We start from the raw sequence: 27,273 nt of genomic DNA on the forward strand, positions 1-27,273 counted from the left end.
ATTAAAAGTGAGGATGGTTTCACAGTGACTCTGTATGCCGTCAGTTTGTCTTGATGAAAGGAACCAAGTGCTTCTGCTAAAACTGAAACCCATTTCATTGCAGGTCTGCAGAGGTCTTAAACTGGTGACCCTAGAGCCAGCATTTTATAGCCCTTGGCAAGATTTGTCATTCAGGGAATTACTGGATTCCCAGAACTGGAGCTTACTGCTATTTATACTGGACACTGTTAGGTTGACATGGTGCATGTGACTGTTGATGCCATTAAGTGGCAGGTTTTGTGTAATATAAGTTCCAACTCGGCATACCTCGAATGACTTCCCCAAGCAGCTATAATCATCTGGCAGCTTTTGACACAAACTGAACCAGAGCAACCAAACCATTTGGCAAAGGTTGGATGTTTTCTGTAGCTCCCTGGACTCCCCGGTTATATTTAGAACATTGTGTCTGTAGTTGATAATCGCACAGTAAGAATAAAATGTTAGCTAATGTTGTCAGAGTAGGGGCAGGCGATGGAGTCCATCTTTTAATGTATGAAAAAAAATGAAAAGACAAAATGAAAAATAGAATATTTTGGCCATTTCTGTGAAAAGGTCAAATAATATATCTTGCTGCTATTTTTACATTCCCTGGCTCCGCCTCTGACAAATGAAGGTCTTCATTCAGTATCAGCTGGTCCTTAAGCTTCAAAACCTTGACCAGTACGTCTCAGCCTGATCCAAGGCTCTACTCTCAAAACAGTCTGAGGCACAAAGACAATGGCACAAACTGATAGCTAGTTATTCTTGGATCTCTCTGCAGCGCATGCAGGAGGAGCTGGAGGACATCAGCCTACGTGTGGACAGCGTGAAGGACCAGGCTACCATCCTGATGACCAGCAGGGGGCCCGCCTGTCGAGATGTGGTGGAGCCCAAACTATCGGAACTCAACGGCAACTTTGACAAAGTTTCCCAGCACATCCAAACCGCCGCGGTACAAAAGCAACAACAAAAATATGCAAACTTTAAAATCTTGATGCATAAAATAGTAGAGTGTTAAAAGCTTGTGGTGGAGAATGAGTGCATTTGTTCCTTGCAACCAGATGATGACCAGTTTGGAGGCCGGTGAAGTTGAGATGAACCAGCAAGCACTTGAGCAGGTACGCTGATTACACCTCTGCACACCTCTAGAAGATTGTGGAGGATATGTGACTATCCCCTGTTTGTTTGACTCTGTGTAACAGCTTTTTTAATTTTAAAATGACTTGGGGCATCTGTTAAACACTTAATCCTGTTGCAAGCCAACTGAGCTAGTTCAGAATAATATAGCCAAGAATGGAATCTCATACTTACTAGAAAAAAAAATAAAAATGTGACCAGTCCAAGTCACATCTGTACATTAAGTATCTTGATGTGCTACAACTGCCAGGTGGATGGATTATTTTAGTGAATTGCTGCTGATGGACTACCAATAACCAGCAAAAATCTATTTAAGCATAAAAATTCAAAAAGAAAAAATAATATAGCACCTTCAACTGCACCACAGACTAAAACAGTTAAATGTGGTCTGTTAAACATTAGGTCTCTCTCTTCTAAGTCCCTGTTAGTAAATGATATAATAATTGATCAACATATTGATTTATTCTGCCTTACAGAAACCTGGTTACAGCAGGATGAATATGTTAGTTTAAATGAGTCAACACCCCCGAGTCACACTAACTGTCAGAATGCTCGTAGCACGGGCCGGGGCGGAGGATTAGCAGCAATCTTCCATTCCATCTTATTAATTAATCAAAAACCCAGACAGAGCTTTAATTCATTTGAAAGCTTGTCTCTTAGTCTTGTCCATCCAAATTGGAAGTCCCAAAAACCAGTTTTATTTGTTATTATCTATCGTCCACCTGGTCGTTACTGTGAGTTTCTCTGTGAATTTTCAGACCTTTTGTCTGACTTAGTGCTTAGCTCAGATAAGATAATTATAGTGGGCGATTTTAACATCCACACAGATGCTGAGAATGACAGCCTCAACACTGCATTTAATCTATTATTAGACTCTATTGGCTTTGCTCAAAAAGTAAATGAGTCCACCCACCACTTTAATCATATCTTAGATCTTGTTCTGACTTATGGTATGGAAATAGAAGACTTAACAGTATTCCCTGAAAACTCCCTTCTGTCTGATCATTTCTTAATAACATTTACATTTACTCTGATGGACTACCCAGCAGTGGGGAATAAGTTTCATTACACTAGAAGTCTTTCAGAAAGCGCTGTAACTAGGTTTAAGGATATGATTCCTTCTTTATGTTCTCTAATGCCATATACCAACACAGTGCAGAGTAGCTACCTAAACTCTGTAAGGGAGATAGAGTATCTCGTCAATAGTTTTACATCCTCATTGAAGACAACTTTGGATGCTGTAGCTCCTCTGAAAAAGAGAGCTTTAAATCAGAAGTGTCTGACTCCGTGGTATAACTCACAAACTCGTAGCTTAAAGCAGATAACCCATAAGTTGGAGAGGAAATGGCGTCTCACTAATTTAGAAGATCTTCACTTAGCCTGGAAAAAGAGTCTGTTGCTCTATAAAAAAGCCCTCCGTAAAGCTAGGGCATCTTTCTACTCATCACTAATTGAAGAAAATAAGAACAACCCCAGGTTTCTTTTCAGCACTGTAGCCAGGCTGACAAAGAGTCAGAGCTCTATTGAGCTGAGTATTCCATTAACTTTAACTAGTAATGACTTCATGACTTTCTTTGCTAACAAAATTTTAGCTATTAGAGAAAAAATTACTCATAACCATCCCAAAGACGTATCGTTATCTTTGGCTGCTTTCAGTGATGCCAGTATTTGGTTAGACTCTTTCTCTCCGATTGTTCTGTCTGAGTTATTTTCATTAGTTACTTCATCCAAACCATCAACATGTTTATTAGACCCCATTCCTACCAGGCTGCTCAAGGAAGCCCTACCATTATTTAATGCTTCGATCTTAAATATGATCAATCTATCTTTGTTAGTTGGCTATGTACCACAGGCTTTTAAGGTGGCAGTAATTAAACCATTGCTTAAAAAGCCATCACTTGACCCAGCTATCTTAGCTAATTATAGGCCAATCTCCAACCTTCCTTTTCTCTCAAAAATTCTTGAAAGGGTAGTTGTAAAACAGCTAACTGATCATCTGCAGAGGAATGGTCTATTTGAAGAGTTTCAGTCAGGTTTTAGAATTCATCATAGTACAGAAACAGCATTAGTGAAGGTTACAAATGATCTTCTTATGGCCTCGGACAGTGGACTCATCTCTGTGCTTGTTCTGTTAGACCTCAGTGCTGCTTTTGATACTGTTGACCATAAAATTTTATTACAGAGATTAGAGCATGCCATAGGTATTAAAGGCACTGCGCTGCGGTGGTTTGAATCATATTTGTCTAATAGATTACAATTTGTTCATGTAAATGGGGAATCTTCTTCACAGACTAAAGTTAATTATGGAGTTCCACAAGGTTCTGTGCTAGGACCAATTTTATTCACTTTATACATGCTTCCCTTAGGCAGTATTATTAGACGGTATTGCTTAAATTTTCATTGTTACGCAGATGATACCCAGCTTTATCTATCCATGAAGCCAGAGGACACACACCAATTAGCTAAACTGCAGGATTGTCTTACAGACATAAAGACATGGATGACCTCTAATTTCCTGCTTTTAAACTCAGATAAAACTGAAGTTATTGTACTTGGCCCCACAAATCTTAGAAACATGGTGTCTAACCAGATCCTTACTCTGGATGGCATTACCCTGACCTCTAGTAATACTGTGAGAAATCTTGGAGTCATTTTTGATCAGGATATGTCATTCAAAGCGCATATTAAACAAATATGTAGGACTGCTTTTTTGCATTTACGCAATATCTCTAAAATCAGAAAGGTCTTGTCTCAGAGTGATGCTGAAAAACTAATTCATGCATTTATTTCCTCTAGGCTGGACTATTGTAATTCATTATTATCAGGTTGTCCTAAAAGTTCCCTAAAAAGTCTTCAGTTAATTCAAAATGCTGCAGCTAGAGTACTGACGGGGACTAGAAGGAGAGAGCATATCTCACCCATATTGGCCTCTCTTCATTGGCTTCCTGTTAATTCTAGAATAGAATTTAAAATTCTTCTTCTTACTTATAAGGTTTTGAATAACCAGGTCCCATCTTATCTTAGGGACCTCGTAGTACCATATCACCCCAATAGAGCGCTTCGCTCTCAGACTGCAGGCTTACTTGTAGTTCCTAGGGTTTGTAAGAGTAGAATGGGAGGCAGAGCCTTCAGCTTTCAGGCTCCTCTCCTGTGGAACCAGCTCCCAATTCAGATCAGGGAGACAGACACCCTCTCTACTTTTAAGATTAGGCTTAAAACTTTCCTTTTTGCTAAAGCTTATAGTTAGGGCTGGATCAGGTGACCCTGAACCATCCCTTAGTTATGCTGCTATAGACGTAGACTGCTGGGGGGTTCCCATGATGCACTGTTTCTTTCTCTTTTTGCTCTGTATGCACCACTCTGCTTTTAATCATTAGTGATCGATCTCTGCTCCCCTCCACAGCATGTCTTTTTCCTGGTTCTCTCCCTCAGCCCCAACCAGTCCCAGCAGAAGACTGCCCCTCCCTGAGCCTGGTTCTGCTGGAGGTTTCTTCCTGTTAAAAGGGAGTTTTTCCTTCCCACTGTAGCCAAGTGCTTGCTCACAGGGGGTCGTTTTGACCGTTGGGGTTTTACATAATTATTGTATGGCCTTGCCTTACAATATAAAGCGCCTTGGGGCAACTGTTTGTTGTGATTTGGCGCTATATAAAAAAATTGAATTGATTGATTGATGGTTATTTTAAAGATCTATGCGGATGCCCGCAGAGCTGAGTGCAAGACCACAATAAAATGAACACAAATCCAGTCGCATTTGGACAGTAATGGCTACTGCTATCAAATATTTGACTCCAGTGACCTTAACCATCACCTAAACCATTGACCTCTGGTTGACATTTCCAGGGCAGTTCTGGTATCCACCTAAGGGTGTGCCACATTTTGACAAAATCAAGTTGAAAATCAAATTCCTTGCCTTTGCAAGGTTAAAATTTTAGGGCAATTTTGCAGACAACGTTCATTGACAAACCAAATTTGGAAGAACTCAGTTAAAGGACCTGAGACAGGTAGGTCAACCAATAGATTGGCAGACATGACCTTGGATACAATGATCAGACTTTGGCAAATTTGATCTTGCTGGGCAACTCCAGAGCCTACCTCTATATGTGTGAAAGCTGTGGTGCAAATGGGAGTAAAAATTAAAAATTTGTCCATTGACCCTAATGATTGACCTTTGACAAATTTGACCCACCTTCATTTGTGCACCATGTTTGGTGGACATTGGAGTAATGTCCTTGATCCCAATGACATTGACCCTATTAATTGACCTTTGAGAAATTTGACCCCAATGACATTGACCCTAATGATTGACCTTTGACAAATTTGACCATATGTCCGCATTCCAGAACCCACCTTCGTATGGCTGCCATGTTTGGTGGACATTGAAGTGAAAAATTTAAAGTTTGGCCTTTGACCCCAATGACATTGACCCTAATGATTGACCTTTGACAAATTTGACCGTACCTAGGCAATTCCAGAACCCGCCTTCATATGGCTGCCATGTTTGGTGGACATTGGAGTGAAAAACTTAAAATTTGCCTTTTGACCCCAATGACATTGACCCTAATGATTGACCTTTGACAAATTTGACCGTACCTAGGCAATTCCAGAACCCACCTTCATATGTGTGCCATGTTTGCTGGGCATTGGAGTGAAAATTTTATAATTTGGCTTTTGACCAAAATTAACTTGGCCCCAATGATTGACGTGTGATAAATTTGACCTCAACTGGACAATTCCAGAAGCAAACTCTTTAAGAGCGATTCTGAGGTCGACCTTCATGTTGCATAAATCAACCTCAAGACCTACCAGGAACAGGGTGACAAACGCACAAACATTGCTCAAATTATAGTATGATTTATGTGCAGCTTGCCTACTTGTTATTTATATTCTTGTGTTTTGTCACCAGGAGGTTCGAGTAGAGAACACATGTCCAGCTGGTTCCAATGGTGCTGTGGTGAACAGTGAGGTGCACGACCTACAGGAAGAGCTGTACAAAACACTCGGGACGCTGCAGCAGCAATCACATATCCTCGACGATGATAAGGTGTGCAGCATGATCTCGTATGACCTTTGCACGACTTTATCAGTGAGCTTCAGCTGATGTTCAGGTTATGGACGGACGTAATCTATGCTGATTGTTTAGTCACAGCCAAGAGTGGGGGTACCTGTTCTTATTCTGGTTCTAAAATGGAAGGAGAGGTTTGGCTGCAGGCTGCTAAAAGTCGCGACCTGATAATGTAAATTTTGGTTCGGCATTCAAGGCCTAACAAATGTGGAATTCAATCTGCGTTATCAAGCTGTGACGTTAAGCACACAGACTGAATGAACCTGGCCAATCTGCAGCAAGGTCGGCGTGCAGCCATGAAGCGCTAACTGTGCTTTAAAAGGCATTTCGCCTGCAAAGTCTCCACTTTAAAAGGCAGATGCTGATTTAATCTGTGCATTTGTCTGTGCACCAGATGGACAAGGAGAAAGCCGGCGTGGAAGACCTGCTGAGGCGAGGAGAAGAATTACTGCAGCAAACTTCGGACGAAGGGCAAAGGGAGGAGTTGCGACTTTTGCTGCTTCGGCTTCAGAGTCAATATTCTGCTCACAGGGTGAGATGCATTAAAAAAAAAAGGTTTTTCCAAAGTGAAAAAGTTTTTCGAGGGAATTTGCTATTCTTACTTTGGGGAAAAAAATGTACAGTCGCTCCCACTCAGGCTTGTTTGTTTGTTTGTGTGTCTGCATGTTTCAGGAGTTTAGGATGCTACGCTTGAGAACATAGACGTTTCTGTGGAGTCTTCGTCGTCTCGCAGCTTCACAGAGGAGGCGGAATTTTCTGTGGAGGTAAGCAGTTTTTGCAAAACAACTCGTATATGCACGCTACCATTTCTCTATAGTTTTTTACTCACTATGTTTTCTAAGGTGATCATTCTTTCTCTAAAAACATGATCGTTTTGTTGCTGGAGGCAGCAAGTTAATTAATTGTACAGCAGAGTTAAAACATTTGCAGTCCATCTGGCTTTTTCTTTTATTATTTAAATTCATTTAATGACATGAAATTCAAAAGAAGTCTTGAAATCATTCCATTTTTTAAAGATTCTGCTCTATAAACTCAATGAAAAGATGCATTTTTATTGGCAGAAATGCAGTATTTCCACTCAGTTTTTTTCTGGCGTGGTGGAGTCACTGGTGCACTTCTGCAGACAAATAAAAGGCGTTCAGAAGCATTAAAAGTTAAGTGATGTGCTCAGTTTTTATAAAATTCTGCCACAGTCCTGCAAGGCTTGATCACTGGTGGTTTAAAAGAAAGAAACATTGAAGAATATCCAAAGATGAGGATTACTTGTTTCAGCTTCACTAACTGCACTGCAAAACTGATATCTAAGAAAGTAATAAAAGGCTTGTTTAAAGAAATTTTGACTTAATTTTTACATAAGAAAAAAATGTCCATTTTGGGAACATGTATCTCACTTAATATGTTTTTCCAGTTAATATCAAGCTGTAAGGCAATGGATTTCAAATCATCCAAGCAATGGAACAAGGTTGTTTTCCTTATTTTAAGATGACAAGACAATTTGGCTAGATTTTGGATCATTTGTCTTATTTTGAGAGGGACAGTTTTTGCAGTGCATGAATGAGACACTAGATCAGGTTTTGCAGGTCTAAAGCGGCGACTTGTTTTTGTAACGGCTCTGTTATTCACCACGCCAACACAGCCACATGACTACAACTTCTCTCATGCTTTGGAGACCATAAAAATGCCAAATGCGTTATGTGGAATGTAGCAATGACACGATATAAAGATATAAGCCAAAGAATCCAAAATCTATCCAAATTGTCTTAAGCAAAAAATAAATAAATAAATAAAATCTCCCATTGGGGTAAGAAAAATTTACTTGGTTAGAATTCTCAAAAGCTCAAAAGTAGCAAAATGTCTAGGCACTCAGGCAATCAGAATGTGCCTTAAAACCAGACAGAATTCTTATTTTAAGATTAACCTCTGTCTTAAAATAAGGTAAACAATCTTGTTCCTTTGCTTGGATAATTTGAAATTCATTGCCTTTCCTTGTTACTGGTTAAATACAGCTTGATATTATCTGGAAAAACTTATTAAGGAAAAGTGAGATACATTTTCCCAAAAGAAGACATTTTTTCTTATGTAAAAACAAATGCTTGACAAGATTATTTTTTCTATTTAGACAAAACTTAAAGGTGATAGAGAGAGGTTGAATGGGGCATTAATCCTTGTTCTGTGATGTGATATGTAGCCCCAAAAAAATTGTTTGGGTCTGTAATGGCTCAGAACCTTCCTAAAAGGCTCTCTGAAACAGCTATGTTACTATGCTGGGTTTAGAATGCCTTGTTTGTCTTTAATGGCGTCGTTTTGGAGCTTATTTGGCAACCTCATTATGAAATGCAAGTAGGTGTTGGCGCTGATCGGTTGCCGTTGTTTGATTGGCTGCCCTTGCTCTCACTGAAAAGAAAGCATTATTTATTTTCATTGCTTTTATATTTTCTGTTGTTTCTATTCAGGTTTTTTTTTTTTTTTTTTGCCTCTTTCTCTAAAATTGTATATAATAATCATTAGATTATTAATATATAAACAAAAATAAATTTAAGAAATATTACAATTTGAAAACAAATGCACCCGAATGTGATAACAGCTGCAATGCTAACTTTTAACATTGAAAATGCCATAGACATGCTAACGCGTTAGCATCGCTCCCATTTTTAAGTTATAAAATACATCTATCAACTGTTTCAGAAGAACATAACAGGTCGGTTTAACATAGAAAAGGTAAATAATACTCAGACGTTTGCTCTTTACGGTTTTAGCAGGAGAAAATTAAGCGAAAGAAAGAAAGAATAATCGAAGCATGCTTCAATCTGCGAAGCACTACTTGGAATGGTTCAAGGTTCAAAGCAAAGCCGCGCTGCAGAAAAGTTGTTGACGGACCCGCTGCAGGGTCTGTAATCAATACAGAAATGATCACTTTCCTGACAAACACCCCCCAAAACAACGGCCACTCTGAAGGACCGATAACATAATCGTTAAGCACAAAGCTTATTGATGTCGGTGGATCGAGTCATTTCTTAACGATACCTGAACGGAACCAGTTCTCGATACACATCCCTAGCTGCTAAGGGGTTAGCTCATTCCCTTTAGAGGAACAAACTAGAGCTAACGTGCCATTCTAACGTGCCATTCTTACAACAGGAATATGGCGCAACACAAATGTAAAACAAAAGAAAATGTGATACTCACAGGCTGTACTGATTGCTGGGGTTGATTTTGTCGCAGAGTCGGAACTGACCCTCTACTGAGTATTAAATGCTGACTGAAGCCAGCTCGAAATTGTGCAAGGTTTGTGAAACAGTCCTCTGTGAAATGCGCAGAGCAAAGAAATAGTCGGCAGTTGTATGTACTGGGGATGCGGTTAAAAATGAATAAAAGCCAGTGATCGTGTACATTGCTTTCCGTGGGAAGATCGTAGTCCGCTAAAACAGCCTGGGAAAGCACACCTGTAGCTCGCCATTGCTTCTCTTCGAGTGTTACGAATGGGTGGGCACAACCTTATGAATAATTAATTTCGAAAGGGTGTGGGTGTGTGTGTGGGGGCTGTTGGTGAAAAAGTGACGTAAGTTTTCTCTCAAAAACGGATTGGCCTGTTTTCTAGGGGCAGTTCAAAAAAGGAGAAATACTTGAAATAGAGGTTCTGAAACTTGCTGGCACTTCGTGTGTTTTCCCCACAGCAGGGAGACTGAACTAACACCAAAAACATGAAAAAGATGATTTTGATTCTCTATCCCCTTTAAGTCAAATTTTCTTTAAACAAATCTTTTTTTACTTTCTTAGATATCAGTTTTTGCTGTGTGGCGAAATTATGAGCTTCAACTTGGATGATATTCAAAGGCGTGGTTGGATTCTGAGAACCCCAGGTCACACTTCTCTGTGCCTGATCCTCACATTTAAAGGTTTCCTCTTTTATTGTGCTCTTTGTCTTCCACTGTGGTTTAGGACGGGTCTCCAACAGAGCGGACCGTCGCTTCTTCACTGAGTCCCTCTGACTACGTGTTGGACATCAACAAAGTTCTTCTGGCCATGGCTGACAATGAGCTGCTCCTGAACTCCTCTGAGCTCAGCGGGGGGCTCTATGAAGACTTCTCCAGCCAAGAGGACATGCTCAAGGTGGGTCCAGACCTGCGTAGTCACAAAAAGGATTTATGGAGCCATGTGAAAATACTTCTGCACACAGTTCACACATTAGACCTGATGCTCTGCCAGTTTAACTGTATTTCTGTGCATTATGCCCAGTTCAGTTTTTCTCCAGAACATTTTCTGGCAATAATAAAAATATTAATAATAACAAGAGCAATCTGAGATTTCTGACGTCCGCCAATCCAAATCCAGATCACCTCCAAAATTCAGTGGAGTCTTCCATGCCCTAATATCTGTCTGTGGTGAAAATTTCGCCAAAATCCACACAGTAGTTTTGACATAATCCTGCTAAAAGACAGACAGACAAATAAATAAACATCATTGATTTTATTACGTCCTTGGTGAACGTAATAAAGGGAGCTACAGATGTACGAAGAGGTTTTGGGTACCAGTGGAGGTGGACAAATTCTTTCCCTTCAAAGGCCATACATCAATCTGGATTAGGACATGGTAGAGACTCCATTAAATTTTGGAGGTGATCCAGATATGGATTCTGGATCAAGATTTCACTTTTTATAGGCTTTTAAGGATTACGTCAAAACTACTTTGCGGATTCTCACCAAATTAGCGCCACAGATAGATATTAGGGGCATGGAAGACTCCACTGAATTTTGGGGGTGATCCGGATCCAGATTCTGGATCAGGATTTCAGTTTGTATGCTTTATCGGATTTTGAGGATTACTTCAAAAGTACTTAACAGATTTTCACCACAAATTGGTGTTAGGCCTTGGAAGACTCCATTAAATACTGGAGGTGATCTGGATTCCGATCCAAATTCTGGATCAGGATTTCCCATTGTGGACTTTTAAGGATTATGTCAAAACTACTTCATGGATACGACATCACAATGTAAAATCAAGATCAGGAAGACACCATTTTGTTTCAACTTGTGAATTAAATATCAGATTGGAACATCTTGATCAGTCGGACCAGTCTGGATCAGTATGTAATTATTGTATTGTGTTGTGGAATCCGGATCCAGGTAAAGTCTGGGTCACAATGTGAGTCACATATGTTATTTTGTGTCCTTATCAACCCTTAGCAGATGCCAGAAATCTCGTATTGCTCTTGTTGCAAAATAACAGCAGCTGTATGAGCAGAAAAATGCATGTCCTCAAAGATGACTCAACGTCAACACCAACACAATAAGATGTTGGTAGCAGATTTGTTGAGCACAAATCCTTTCACTCTGCACCACCAGAACAGCGACATTATTTTCTGAGTGTTTCTCTTTTGTTAGCAATTCTCCTCATGCTGCACTATGATTGGCTCAGCTAGAAACACAGATGGGAGTACTTTGAAAAGCATCCTTCTAAGTTGTTTGTTGCAGTACTGAATAGATTTTAAAAATTAATTCAACTCTTTGCTGTGTATGTGTATTTCACAGAGCATCAGAGACAATCTGGACCGTCTGGGCGAACAGGTGACCGGAATCCATGAACGCCATCCTGACGCCATCCGGGACGCTTCGCCCACCGAGGTGGCCCAGATCGGAGACGCCCTCACACAGCTAAACGCCGAGTGGGACCGACTTAACCGCATGTACAATCACCGCAAGGGGTGGGTGCATGAACATTACACGCGGTGGCTGCAATCGAGCGCATTAGACATTTAGTGCAGTGGATAACTGAAAAAACACTTGCAAGCACCAAATATAAATACACCTTAGACATTACTCTTTTGAAAAGGCAGGATGTCCACTTTAATGTTCAATAGGCAGCCAGGTAGGAGTCAATTGAAGAATTACACAGGGGTCAAAATTACAAGATGCTCCAATCATATTGAAAACTGTACAATTTTATTTGTCTGCTCACAGAGAATCCAAAAAGGTATAGTTTGGACTATCCGTGACTGAATGTTATGGAGTTATGAGGTAAAAACAGCAAGAATGGTGACAAAGGTCAATTTCAGTTCGTATGGGGTCAAAGGTTAAAGTTGCTCTAATTTTAGAAAAACTTACTGCAAATTACTGGCTGAGTTAATAGGGTTTAAAAAAGGAATAGTTTGCATCGCGTGTCATACTTAGTTATGTTACGAGGTAACATATGTCACATGTCATAGAATCCAATTGACGTCGACATTGTTTGACCTTCACTTTGCAGACCAAACACTCAACACAGTCAAAACTATTCCATTTATTAATCCTATTAGCTCAACCAATAATTTGCTCCACTTATTAGCAAAAATGTAGCAACATTAACTTTTGACCCCTGTACAAACTGAAATTGACATTTGTCACCACTTTTGCAATTTTTTCCCCATAACTCCTTAGAATTCAGTCATAGATGGTCCAAACTATACCTTTTTGAAAACCTTATGATCAGACAAATAAAATGAAATACCTTTCAATATGATTCGAGCATATTTAGATTTGACCCCTACCTGGCTGCCTATTGAAAATTCAGGTGGACACTCTGCTTTTTCAAAAGACTAATGTCTAAGGAGCATTTATGCCAAATTTGATGCTTGCATCAACACGCAGCAACGTCCAGTGATGTTTAGTTTAATTTGCAGAGACTGTAAATGCCAGCTGTCTGCTTGCGAAGAGAAACAAAGCGACCTTCATTATTATCAAAGCAATTATTTAGGCATAAGCAATCCCATGAGTACCTACTTACGCGCTCGCACGCACTCTACGATGACCTTGATTACCATCGAAACAATTCCTTAGGCGTAAACAGCCCCTGTTAGCTGAGTACAGCATGTGAATAAACGAACACGATCATTTTAAAGATTGCAGATAAATGCTGAAGTATTTGGTCTGTTTTAGAGAAAAAAACCCTCTGGGCATCATTAAAAATGAAATGAATGGAGTTTGTTTGCAAAATTGCTCACCCAAAACTCATTTCCTCAGCTAGTCTTTCGAATCAAATTTGTTCCCCTCCAAGTGAAGCTGCGAGGAGAAACAGCCCTCATACAAGCCGTCAGTACGATAAAGATTTCCTTTTTTTAATATATTTTGAATTGAGACGTTTAGAGTTATCAGCTTCTTGTTCTGTGCTGATTTAGTCGGCAGCTTTTGACGTAAACTTTGCGGTTGTTTTCAGGCGTCGCTGAATGTCATGGCATTTTCAGGTGTGTAATAGAGGTCAGGCATTCCATTTTTTTCTTCAAAAGCATGTAATTTCGCAGTGGGTGAACATCCGCTGTAGCCTTTCTACAGGAGAAACTCATTCATTTCTCATCTTGTTGTGTGCCGAGTCCTTTCTACATAATCCAGTAACTCAAGACGTTTGGAAGGCTGCAAGTTTAAGACGAAACAATTTGGGAAAAAGTGATTGTACACGTATGTTGTCTAAATGTTGGCGCCCTCTGCAGGCCTTGATGGCCACGACAGCAACGATTTGTAAAAATGAAAGACCCATTTCGAGCCATATGTAACTTCAACCACACCTGCTCCTAATTTCCATCATCTATATCAGAGGTCACCAACTCTACTCCTAGGTACTCTAGGTACGTGATGATAAATATTCCCTGCAACAATCCCATACATGACCAGCAGGTGGCAGAAAGATATATGGTATATTTAAGCAAAACAAAGTTGATTTTTTTTTTTTTTTTTTTTTTTCGGATGCGTCATGGTTTTCCAATTATGCTTGTTTATGCTCATTCTATTCACTTTTATATTGCTTTTGACTTGTGTCAAAATATTGGACTGGATAGAATCAACAGATGATTTGGAGTCTATTGAGAGTTTGGTAGGATTACTTTGAAATGTAATCAGTACCCGAATACACAATACAGTTGGAATACTTTGGATTTCTTGTGATCGGAATACTTTGGGATTACTTCAGAATGATGCACATCATATTGAAAATGGACACGAGCACAGTAATTTATTTTATGTGAGGTTTTAAACAAATATTTGTGGTTATGTCCATTTTTAGCATGAAGTGCATCATTTCCAGTAACTAGTTTTCAAGTAATTCAAAAGTATTCAGATTACAAATAATCCAAAGTATTCTAATTGTGTTGAGTAACTGACTACATTAAAAAAAACTAGAGTACAGTGCTCGTAGAGTACAAACGTCCACCAGCACTAGTTTCTAATTCTACAAATTTTTACCTTGGAAAAAATTTAGATGTGGCCTTTCATAAGATAAAATAGAATGCAAAATATAGATCAAAAGGGCTTTTCAATGATAAAAACAATCAAATATCCGCTAAATCAGCAAAACATGTCAGATGTGGATCAAATGAATCCTATTTATTGAGAGTGCCACTTGATTGATGCACTTTTGATTGAGATATAATGCAAAATGTACATCAAATGGGCTTTTCAATATTAAATTCAAATGTCCACAAAATCCACATTCCAGATCAGATCTGGATTTAACTTTGTCAGGCGATAGTGTCAGTCTGCACATCACTTTCAAATATGAGAGTGATTCCTGCACATTTGATTAAGATAAAATGTAAAATATTCATTAAATGGGGTTTTCAATGTTAAATTTAAGTGGCCACAAAATCTGTAATCTGGATCAGATCCAGATCAAACTTTGTCAGTTGATACAGGATACCATCCTACACTAACGCTCTCAAATATGTAAGAAATTGGATCTTTTTTGGCAGTTATGAATTTGAAAATTTGTTCAATGTTAAAGGACAGGGATTTTTCCAATTTTCCAAGATTTTTGCTGATGTTGACCTTTGAGCTATGACCTTGAAAATTTAATCACATCTTGCCTATCAGGATATGAATCTTCAGTAAAAATATCTTAATATATGAAACATTGTGGGCTCCAGGCTGTTCACAAACAAACGGGCGAAAACATAACCTCCTCTAACTTTGTTGGAGGAGGAAAAAAAAAGTCCCACCAAACTCTATCACTTTCCTACCTAGTAACTATTTAATTCTCTGTAGCGGGCTCTTTTTTTAATCTGTTCACTCAGTGCGACTGGGTAGATAATTAGGAAAATCATTATTATCAACAAATTGGAAAAAAAATTAAACCCAGAGGGGATTTAGCTGCATCTGGAAAACATTCAGCAAGAAGTTTGTGCCAAATCATTAAGATTCACACAGGACCTGCTGTGGTGACCAAAAGCAAATGGTTGCAGCTGAAAGAAAAAAACAGAAGTATTACTGACAGTGTTCAGTTAAAGCCTGTAGAAACTTACATGTCTTGCAAACTGAAGTTTCTGACCTGGGCCATAAAGTCTGGTGACGTGTGGACAGTCGGGCAGACGAAATCTTGAGCACAACATGAAAGTATTTTTCGAGCGTTTTCTTTTTTTAATTCTTTCCTATATCTTTGAATTAGTTGTGTGCAGGTTGCTCAGTATAAAGCTTGACAAAAATTGATGTACAATACTCCTTCAAAAAGAGAACTGTTGAGGTTTCAGTTCCCCAGATAAAGTTTCCTGCCATCACAAGAGCACTCCTGTTGCATGATTGTCCAGTAAATAATACCATTAATAATATAATTAAAAAAGACATTACATGTCTTTTTGCTGTTCCTGCAGAAGTTTTGACTGTGCCATAGAGGAGTGGAGGCAGTTCCACTGTGACATGAATGACCTGAACCAATGGCTGACTGACACAGAGGCGCTGCTGTCTGAGAGCATTGGGCGTGACGGACAGCTGGACCTGGAAACTGCACGGCAGCACCAAGAGGTTAGTGGAAGGCAGTTGAGGTTGCTGAGGTCAGGATCTGCCTGAATCACATGCAGTATTACTGTGTAAGTCATGGTTTTTCTGTCCTGCCGCTATGTCATCATGCTTTTGGTCTGTTTGCTTTTGTATGGACACATTGTAGCAAACGTGACACCATATGCACCATAGATTACCTGATTACATTTTAAGGTGGTTTGATGCAAATATTTGTATATTAATGATACAGTTTTTGAATAGGGAAAGTGTGTCCAAACATTTTCTGGTAGTATGCGACTATATAAGTTACATCATATGAAGATCTAAACAGGATCCTTTTGTTCCTTAACCTCCTGGAGTTGTTCAACATGGATACGCGACAGTTTCAGTTTGAATGTTTGTTGAAAGTGCAGACTTCTAATTTCAAATATACGGCCAGCAATAGAGATGCTAGAAAAGCTACAAAAGCGATACATTGATATTATTTTACATTATATAACGGCTGAGTGGATCCTTGTCATTTCATTGGTGCTTTGTATGTCACATGACATGAATTATTCCTCTCATTTGTGTTGCATTGCATTTAGAGTGCAAATTTGGTTCCATACGTTTGGTACCATTGCGCTCTGCATGCACACGCACACACACACACACACAATACAAATCCACTGCACTGTAAGCCGTCTGGAGGCTGTTAGCAGGAAGTTAGAATGAAAAGCTGGACTAATTTCTCTGATTTTCTCTTTTTTTTTTTTTTTTTTGCTGCACTGAGGAAATGCACAGTCCTCTTTTTGGTAGTTCATACGCGCACAAGGGGGCGTCCCGTTTGTGTGAGGCATGCACACACTGCGAATCGCCATTGGTCTTTTCATTTTGGATGGAGGTCATTAAAAACTTGGAAAAATGGACTGGGATAACTGTTCCTGCAGTACCGTAGTTGTGCCTGTTGGGAGATAAGTCCTACTTGCTCCCTTCATCTACAAAAGAACTGTTTGGATTTCTGATGGCTGCATATAGTGGCCACCAGATTCATCCTACAGATTTGGAAGAGTCCCCATAGGCCTAAACTTGAAGACTGGATTACACTGATGTCAGAGACTGTGGCCTATGAGGCGTTCATCTCCAAAGTACATAATGTCCATGATAAAGCCAGCAAAACGTGGATATATTTCATGTCATTTCTTAAAGAGCAAGACTCTGCTGTCATCAAAATACCATGATTGTGCCATTGATTATTTTGTTGTATGCATATTTTGTTGTTTTTTATTTTTCTTTGTTGTGTTGTTTATAGTCTTTTGGTTCTGTGAAAAAGGAAAATTAATAAAAACTTGAATGACAAAAAAAAGCTTGCAGACTTCAACCTATATACCAGTTTTTAGCTTTTGTTGAGAGACTCAGTAAAACCTGAATAATGATTAATAATATTTTTCTGAAGGCTTTTTACTGATTTATTATGGTAATGTGGGTGGAGTGGTTCTCCGTGCTGTGCTTCTCCACCACGCGCACAAACCAGACTTCTCTCCATCTGTTCTCTGCCCACAACAATTGCAAGAGGAAAGAAAACATGACTGTCCCTTTATGATTTGGTGTTAAACACACATTCTAAACCAAACCAAAACTGACCGTAAACTGTTGTTAAAAAAATTGTAAAAAACAACCTTTCTTCCTTTTCAAATTTTATGTTTTTGTGTGAATTTAGGTTCACTGTGTTAATATACAATGTCAGAATGAAAGAAAAACTGTCACACAGGTGAGGTTGTGCCAAAAAAAAGACACCAAACAAGGCAAAGTAAACAGTTTTTTAAGGTAAATTATGAAGCTAAAACCAAAAGTAGTCAAAAACGCCCAATTTTATACCCTGGACTCCAGAGGATTAAAGTGGGGGAAAACCTGTAGGTGCAATAACATACCTAATGGTAATCTGTGCACATCTTGTAATTATGTATTGTAGAAAATGAAATAAAGATATTAAAAGCTTAACATGAGAGGGACATGCTTGAAGAGGTCCTCTAATTTTTGCTTTGTATTGGACTGCTGTTGCACTAACTTCACTTCCACGATAGACTTGAAGCTGTAGCGCTTTTGCTGACCACACCGCCACCATTAACACCTAAATTAGAGTGATTTGCAGAGCTTTAGATAAACTCCAGCCGTGCAGCTCTTTCAGACCCTTACCACTCGCTGAGAACAAGATGAGGGATCAAGTGGATGGGAATTGAGAGATCAATTAGCTGACTCACCCTTTAGCAGATTTTACAGTCAGGTTCCCTGCACTCCAGCTTTATCTGGGCAAAGTCAGTGTTATTTGGTGGAAGTAGAGATTTGGCATCTTAAATTGTGATTCGCCACACATCATCTTTGAATTAAACTGAGATTTCCTTTAAATGATGGACTTGATCTTGAGCTTTAGCCCCGTGTCAAACAACTTAAGTGGTGTTGAGATTTATAGTAGCACTGACGCAGATACGACTGCAGCCCCCATGTTCATTTTAGTTCAACTACAGACAGCAGTGGATGGCATTGGCCAAGATAATATGTGCAAAAATTGAGGTACTCGTTGGCGGGCATACCTCCACCAAGGCATGTAGAAATCAAGTACCTGATTTGGCGCTATATAAATAAAATTGATTTGATTTGATTTGATCCTAGTCGAGAGCTAAATGAGTTAGTTTTGTGAGGTACTACAAAAGTATTAAAAAGTACCACCCCCCTGAGCAAGCACATAGGCAGTATTGGTGTACCGGTTGTTATTGAGTAAGAAAACTTAAGCAAACCAGATTCAGAGGAATGGTCAACTACTTTGGCCATATTAACAATCAAAAATTTAATGCAATGCCAAAATACCCTTGGCCATATGAGCATAAAAATAGGAAAGACATTGTGACCTTTTTGACCTCTTAAAATAAGTCAAAGTTAGTCATCTTTTACCTTGTCCAAGGTCTGAGTTCCAAGAATGCTCCCTATGAATTTGAAGACCCTGGCAGTAATGGGACTGGAGTTATGCTGAGCACAGAAAGACTGACAGACGCAAGGCCTTCGCAATACCCAATGGCCATATTTTGGCCTCGGGAAAAAAAAAAAAAATCAAAAACAAAGCATAACAAAAAATGATTCAAGATGCAAAGCAGAGATAATGAAAGTAAGCGTGTAGCCCTACATTTCACCAACAAACCTAGAATTTAGACTGAATCCAGCTCCATTAATAATAGCAGAAATTTAGGATGGAGTGGAACTCAATACATGCCTATATTAATGACGATCATGAGTCTTTAATTTGGATTTGAAAGAACTGATGGAATCAGATTGTTTTATTTTTAGCAGAACAGGGGCATGATAAGAAAAGCTCTGTGACCAGCTGACTTCTTTTTAACCTTTGTAAATCCTGCATCCTGAGAACACAGAGCATAGGCAGGTACATAAGGTTTAATTAGCTCAGACGGACACGGAGGCACTAGTCGGTGAAAAATATAACTTTGCAGTCCATATTTCTTCAGAGATTTTTTTCCTGGATATTTTAAGCTTATGGAGGATTTTAACTCTTTGGAGAACTGCCCCATTCATTCAAATGGATTAACACAAGTACGTTCTTTCAACGTGTCCCTTTTTCCTCTGGGTCACCATAACAGATGTGATGGATCTGCAGGTTGATTTGGCACGTTATTCATTGGATGCCCCTCCTGACGCAACTCCACATTAGATTGAGAACCTTCTTCTCTGGAAACAAGTGCACTAACCCCTTGGCCTAGTTTTTCAAAAAAGCGGTTTTATCGCAAACTCCAAAGTGAGCTGAGCAGTCGGGCTTAATTATTAACAATTTAATATATATATGATTTAGGATTGTAAGAAAAAATGACTGTTAATGGTCTTCACAGTTCCATAATTCTGTTTTTTGGACTTATTTTCATATTGTTTATGTATTATTGCCTTTTTTGTGTTTTAGGAGCTGGAGGCAGACCTCGCCAGCCGCCAGCTGGTCCTTTCCACACTGACCCGCACTGGGGAGCAGATCATTGGTCAGCTGTCATCTCCTGATGGGCCACTGCTCGAAGACAAGCTAGAAACTTTGGGTCAGCGCTGGAGAGTCGTCAACCGGCATGTGATGGACAGACAGCGCAGGTAAATAAGAACATATTGTGTTGTCACGTCTCTGGGCACGACGTTAAACTGCATCCAGAACATTACTGATCTGGGTTACTGCACCCTCTATTAGTTGCACACTTTGCGTGATCAGTATTGTAATGTAAAGTGTTCAAAACCTACAGTAGTGTTCAGAATAATAGTAGTGCTATGTGACTAAAAAGATTAATCCAGGTTTTGAGTATATTTCTTATTGTTACATGGGAAACAAGGTACCAGTAGATTCAGTAGATTGTCACAAATCCAACAAGACCAAGCATTCATGATATGCACACTCTTAAGGCTATGAAATTGGTCTATTAGTAAAAAAAAAAGTAGAAAAGGGGGTGTTCACAATAATAGTAGTGTGGCATTCGGTCAGTGAGTTCGTCAATTTTGTGGAACAAACAGGTGCTGTGACAGTTAGAAGATGCCTGTGTGAAGCTAATTTATTTGCAAGAATCCCCCGCAAAGTCCCTCTGTTAAATAAAAGACATGTGCAGAAGAGGTTACAATTTGCCAAAGAACACATCAACTGGCCCAAAGAGAAATGGAGGAAGTTTTTGTGGACTGCTGAGAGTAAAATTGTTCTTTTTGGATTCAAGGGCCGCAGACAGTTTGTGAGACGACCCCAAACTGTGAATTCAAGCCACAGTTCACAGTGAAGACAGTGAAGCATGGTGGTGCAAGCATCATGATATGGGCATGTTTCTCCTACTATGGTATTGGGCCTATATATCGCATACCAGGCATCATGGATCAGTTTGGATATGTCAAAATACTTGAAGAGGTCATGTTGCCTTATGCTGAAGAGGACATGCCCTTGAAATGGGTGTTTCAACAAGACAATGACCCCAAGCACACTAGTAAACAAGCAAAATCTTGGTTCCAAACCAACAAAATTTATGTTTTGGAGTGGCCTGCCCAATCCCCGGACCTAAATCCAATTGAGAACTTGTGGGGTGACATCAAAAAAGCTGTTTCTGAAGCAAAACCAAGAAATGTGAATGAATTGTGGAATGTTGTTAAAGAATCTTGGAGTGGAATAACAGCTGAAAGGTGCCACAATTTGGTTGACTCCATGCCTCGCAGATGTGAAGAAATCATGAAAAACTGTGGTTATACAACTAAATACTAGTATAGTGATTCACAGGATTGCTAAACACCCCCTTTTCTACTTTTTTTTCCTAATAGTCCAGTTTCATAGCCTTAAGAGTGTGCATATCATGAATGCTTGGTCTTGTTGGATTTGTGAGAATCTACTGAATCTACTGGTACCTTGTTTCCCATGTAACAATAAGAAATATACTCAAAACTGGATTAATCTTTTTAGTCACATAGCACTACTATTATTCTGAACACTACTGTATGACACACAGTAATGTGGTTACGCGTGTCCACACAGGCTGGCCGGAGGAGATCCAACGCTGGCAGAATTGGAGAGGAGAAGCAAAGAGCTTGCTTTGTGGCTGGAGCAGACAGAAAACGCAGTCAGCTCCTTCCCTGTCACTGCCACCGACCAAAACCTCAAAGAACTCAAGGTACTGCACATCCTGAAGTGTACTCAAGTTACACAATCTTCGACTTTCTGAAATGACTTGGCACGTATCATTTGCCAAATCCAGTCATTACCTGAGGCCATCAAATATGACCATCAGGTATTTCACAGGCTTTTTGTCCATCCATCCATCTGTCATTCTGTCTGTGCTCAGCATATGTCCAGTCCTATTACTGCCAGGGTCTTCAAATTGACAGGGAACATTCTTGGGACACAGACCTTGGACAAGTTCAAAGATGGCTAACCTTGACCTATTTTAAGAGGCCAAAAAGTCACATTCTGTTTCAGTCTGTTCAGTTTTGTTTTTGAGTGGTGAGTGTGATAGCCAATCAGAGTAGAGCTACACTGTAACGTCAGTCACTGGTCTCTCCAAAATCGTTTTGTTTTGTGTGTTTATATACATGTCTCTCATATATTATGTCAAAGCTAGTGAGAAATAAACATTTCTAAAACTGAAAACACTGTTTTTGGAACCTAATAACACCTCTGAACTTATTTACAAGACATCCCTTACCAAAAAATAGTACTGATAAGTATATAAAAAGTAAACTAGAAGTATACTTGCATATACTACTTTTTGGTAAGGGATTTTTTGGACGTTAGCATACTGACATCATAGGCTGGTAGCTAGCTGCAAAACTGTTTCATTTATGTGTAAATATAACCTCTTTGTCATATATTATGTAAACACTAGTTAAAAATAAACGCTTCTAAAACTGAAAACTGTTTTTGCAACCTGATAACACCTCTGGAGTCATTTACAAGACATTTTGCAGACGTTAGCATGCATGCTAACTTCCGCCAACTCAAAGCTAACTTCCTATGGCGTTAAATTTGTTTCATTAATACCTGTAAATGCACATCTGCTTTTAAAACATGAATATTGTTTTTGATTCATTGATTGAGTTGCAAATTGTATGTAAGACAATTGAATCATAATAATTCATTAAACAACTGGAAATTATAAAGAACACAATGCTCATACAGCTGAGGGGTTTTTAACATTGCGTTTTTATATGTGCTTGTTTTATATTTGGTATATTTGTATTTGTCAGAAAAGGCTGGAGTTGTCATATGCAGGCAGTAAAGTGGCTGAAAAATGTGATCCCAGATTTTAGTCGTCACCTCTGTCTTAGTGTTGGTTCCTCTGTTTTTTTTTTTTTTTCTCCCCATCTTGCTTCATTTTAACAACAAATTCTCACTACAACACCTGTCAAACTTGGCCAACACATCAGGAAAGTACCAGCCTTCATGTTTTCAACACTGCAGCTTTGTTCAAGGAAATACAATCAATCAGCGTTTCCTCGCTTGTACTCCCTGCTGGCAAATTGCTGAGTCGCACTTTTGCTCCGCAGTGGCTGCAAAAAACACGGCAGAAACATTTGACCTCCTTCTCGATCTTGCTAATATTTCTTCTTACTGCAATTATAGTAAGTTCTTTTGGCTTTTCCCTTTTTTTTTGCTCAGGGTCGCCACAGCAGATCCGTTATTCTGCATGTTGATTTGGCACAGGTTTTACATCAAATATGCAAATGCAACACTTTTGTTTTCCATGCCAGTTTTGTCATGAATTAAAGTAAAACACCAATTCTTAATCTTTGCAATGCCCCCAGTCCACTTTGAAATCTAAAAATTTTCTGCAGTCCACCCAGACCTTCAATTACAATTTTCTTCCACAGATGACACGAAAATAAAGTATTTGATTTGACGTAGTAAATTAAACTCTGTCAGATAAATGAAGAATAATGCATTAAATCCCCATAGCTTTGTTTTATTACTTTTGATTTAATTAACAAAATAATTATAAATATTTTTGAGTCATTTTATAAACGTCATTAAAACATGTTTGAAAATCAAAGATCTATTTATTTCATTTTTTTTAGTAACCTCTCATGGCCCACCTGCAGTACCTTCACAAACCACCAGGGTCCCTCACTTGGAATCACTAAAATAAAAACTAAAACTTCTGCTATGCACACGCGATCTTTTTCCTCAAATTTGTTATAATCCATATTAGTGAGCACTTCACTTTGACCAGTGTGCAATAACCATGCTGTTTAATCTATATCCTGATATGCCACACGAAAAAGGCTGAGGAATTTTGACAAATTCATGAACAAAATTCCATCGAAATAAGCCTTTTGTGTAGAATTTTTACTTCAGAACATGACAAACGGGGATGAAAACAGATGTCACATTTATATTTTTGTTGAGTATTCAGTCATTTCCAGCAAAATCTAATTTGTAAGACTCAGAGTTTGTGCATCTTCTCTCCAGGTGCTTGCTGAGGAAATGGGTGTGCAAAATGAGCGTTTGTGTTGGCTGAACAAGCACGCGCCTCAGATCCTGTCCAGTCCCCGTGTCCATCCTCACAGCAGAGAGCAGCATGTCGGCAAACTGAGAGCCATCAACCTCAACTGGAGCAAGGTGACAGATTTTAACACAACGCTATGAAATGTGGCTCATTTCGCAAAACAGTAGCTCTTAGAGCGTATTCTCGATATAGATATTTTTCAAGTTATTCCCTTTGTTCTTCTGCAGGTGACTCATGAATTGCTGGATAAAGTCGGGGGGGTGGAGGCCAGCCTGCAAAGTCACAGGCAGTTCCAGGACGGGGTGAACAGGTTGACTGACTGGGTCGTCATCACACATCAGACGCTCGTGACCAGAGGCGTGAGCCCCGCGCAGGCACAGGTAGGTTGTGAACCAACACCCTTGAGATAAATGAAGCGGCAGTTATCTCACACACACACACACACACACACACACACACACACACACACACACACACACACACACACACACACACACACACACACACACACACACACACACACACACACACAACTAAACCCATGTCTAAATGTTGTAGGCGCTGGCAGCTTCCATGAAGGACAGGAAAAAGGACCTGGAGGATCTGTTGGCTCAATCTATAGAACTGCAGAGACGACAGCAGCTGTTGCCTCAGGAGAAGGTTTTAACTTAATGAAGAAATATGACATATCGATGGGATTACCCCAGAAAACAAAACAGACTTAGACGAAACAAAAAAAATTGGGGGCAACTGGGCACAGGGATGTGCAGGCATGAATATTCCCAGATATATAGTATTGAGTGATCCTGATGACTACAATTACAGTGATGGATACAAGGGACCCATGTAGCATATTCCGGTGCTGGATAAGACACATTTTTTATTGATGTCAGTCAATTGCCTACCACAGTGCCTCAGAACAGCATCAGAATATGCTACGTGGGTGCCTCATATCCATCGCCATAATAGTGCGGCCTCCTGTTTCATGCAAACTCTGATATCTGTCCATCTGTTATAGTACAGCAGATAACTATAAGAATCGTTCAAATCCAGTTACAAGCACCAAAATTTGACTGTGTATACCTTTTGGTACATATTGTAGAAAAAATAACTTTAGCCATTTGAATTTTCAATAGTGGGCCAAGTAGGGGTCAATTGAAGAATTGCACAGGGTCGAAATTAAAAAATGGTCCAATCATATTGAAAGTGATACCACATTCTGTATCTGATGACAGTGATTCCAAAAAGGTATAGTTTGGACTATCTATGACTGAATGTTATGGGGTAAAAACAGCAAGAATGGTGACAAAGGTCAGTTTCAGTTTGTACAGGGGTCAAAAGTTAAAGTTGCTCCAGTTTTGTTAAAATGTGGTGCAACTAATAGGATTGAACTAATAGGATTAACAAATTAAATAGTTCTGACTGTGTTGAATGTTTGGTCTCCAAAGTAAAGGTCAAACAATGTCGACGTCCATTGGATTCTATGACATGTGACATATGTTACCCCGTAACATCATAACTAAGCATGACACATGGTGCAAACTATTCCTTTTTAAAATCCTACTAACTCAACCAATAATAATAATAATAATTGGGTACTTCTCTTATTTGTGTATGCCAAAGAAATCTCAGTGAACACTTACAGGCCTAAATTATGTTTCCAAGCAATGGTGGCCTCTGTGTCTACCAGACCTACGCTTTGGAAATGAAAGAAATGGACACACACAATCACTTTCACCTACTTCAACCGTACATACACTCAACAAAAATATAAACGCAACACTTCTGGTTTTGCTCCCATTTTGTATGAGATGAACTCAAAGATCTAAAACTTTTTCCACATACACAATATCACCATTTCCCTCAAATATTGTTCACAAACCAGTCTAAATCTGTGATAGTGAGCACTTCTCCTTTGCTGAGATAATCCATCCCACCTCACAGGTGTGCCATACCAAGATGCTGATTAGACACCATGATTAGTGCACAGGTGTGCCTTAGACTGCCCACAATAAAAGGCCACTCTGAAGGGTGCAGTTTTATCACACAGCACAATGCCACAGATGTCGCAAGATTTGAGGGAACGTGCAATTGGCATGCTGACAGCAGGAATGTCAACCAGAGCTGTTGCTCGTGTATTGAATGTTCATTTCTCTACCATAAGCCGTCTCCAAAGGTGTTTCAGAGAATTTGGCAGTACATCCAACCAGCCTCACAACCGCAGACCACGTGTAACCACACCAGCCCAGGACCTCCACATCCAGCATGTTCACCTCCAAGATCGTCTGAGACCAGCCACTCGGACAGCTGCTGAAACAATCGGTTTGCATAACCAAAGAATTTCTGCACAAACTGTCAGAAACCGTCTCAGGGAAGCTCATCTGCATGCTCGTCGTCCTCATCGGGGTCTCGACCTGACTCCAGTTCGTCGTCGTAACCGACTTGAGTGGGCAAATGCTCACATTTGCTGGCGTTTGGCACGTTGGAGAGGTGTTCTCTTCACGGATGAATCCCGGTTCACACTGTCCAGGGCAGATGGCAGACAGTGTGCGTGGCGTCGTGTGAGTGAGCGGTTTTCTGATGTCAATGTTGTGGATCGAGTGGCCCATGGTGGCGGTGGGGTTATGGTATGGGCAGGCGTCTGTTATGGACGAAGAACACAGGTGCATTTTATTGATGGCATTTTGAATGCACAGAGATACCGTGACGAGATCCTGAGGCCCATTGTTGTGCCATACATCCAAGAACATCACCTCATGTTGCAGCAGGATAATGCACGGCCCCATGTTGCAAGGATCTGTACACAATTCTTGGAAGCTGAAAATGTCCCAGTTCTTGCATGGCCGGCATACACACCGGACATGTCACCCGTTGAGCATGTTTGGGATGCTCTGGACCGGCGTATACGACAGCGTGTACCAGTTCCTGCCAATATCCAGCAACTTCGCACAGCCATTGAAGAGGAGTGGACCAACATTCCACAGGCCACAATTGACAACCTGATCAACTCTATGCGAAGGAGATGTGTTGCACTGCATGAGGCAAATGGTGGTCACACCAGATACTGACTGGTATCCCCCCCCCATAAAACAAAACTGCACCTTTCAGAGTGGCCTTTTATTGTGGGCAGTCTAAGGCACACCTGTGCACTATCATGGTGTCTAATCAGCATCTTGGTATGGCACACCTGTGAGGTGGGATGGATTATCTCAGCAAAGGAGAAGTGCTCACTATCTCAGATTTAGACTGGTTTTGTGAACAATATTCGAGGGAAATGGTGATATTGTGTATGTGGAAAAAGTATTAGATCTTTGAGTTCATCTCATACAAAATG

At 39.8% G+C, this 27,273-nt stretch overlaps 1 protein-coding gene across 1 annotated transcript in view; it reads left to right on the forward strand.

Moving 5' to 3' along the window:
• Window positions 1–27,273, forward strand: part of utrn (utrophin) — a 301,805-nt gene that overhangs the window by 77,205 nt on the left and 197,327 nt on the right. The window contains 14 exon segments of the mRNA XM_034162029.1: window positions 800–970; window positions 1,080–1,136; window positions 6,059–6,196; window positions 6,612–6,749; window positions 6,890–6,911; window positions 6,914–6,981; window positions 10,157–10,327; window positions 11,746–11,918; window positions 15,825–15,975; window positions 19,892–20,067; window positions 21,473–21,608; window positions 23,903–24,052; window positions 24,167–24,319; window positions 24,498–24,599. Of these exon segments, the coding sequence (XP_034017920.1) occupies window positions 800–970; window positions 1,080–1,136; window positions 6,059–6,196; window positions 6,612–6,749; window positions 6,890–6,911; window positions 6,914–6,981; window positions 10,157–10,327; window positions 11,746–11,918; window positions 15,825–15,975; window positions 19,892–20,067; window positions 21,473–21,608; window positions 23,903–24,052; window positions 24,167–24,319; window positions 24,498–24,599 (1,806 nt within the window).

This window comes from Thalassophryne amazonica, chromosome 21 (genome assembly GCF_902500255.1).
Source record: "Thalassophryne amazonica chromosome 21, fThaAma1.1, whole genome shotgun sequence".
NCBI lineage: Eukaryota > Metazoa > Chordata > Actinopteri > Batrachoidiformes > Batrachoididae > Thalassophryne > Thalassophryne amazonica.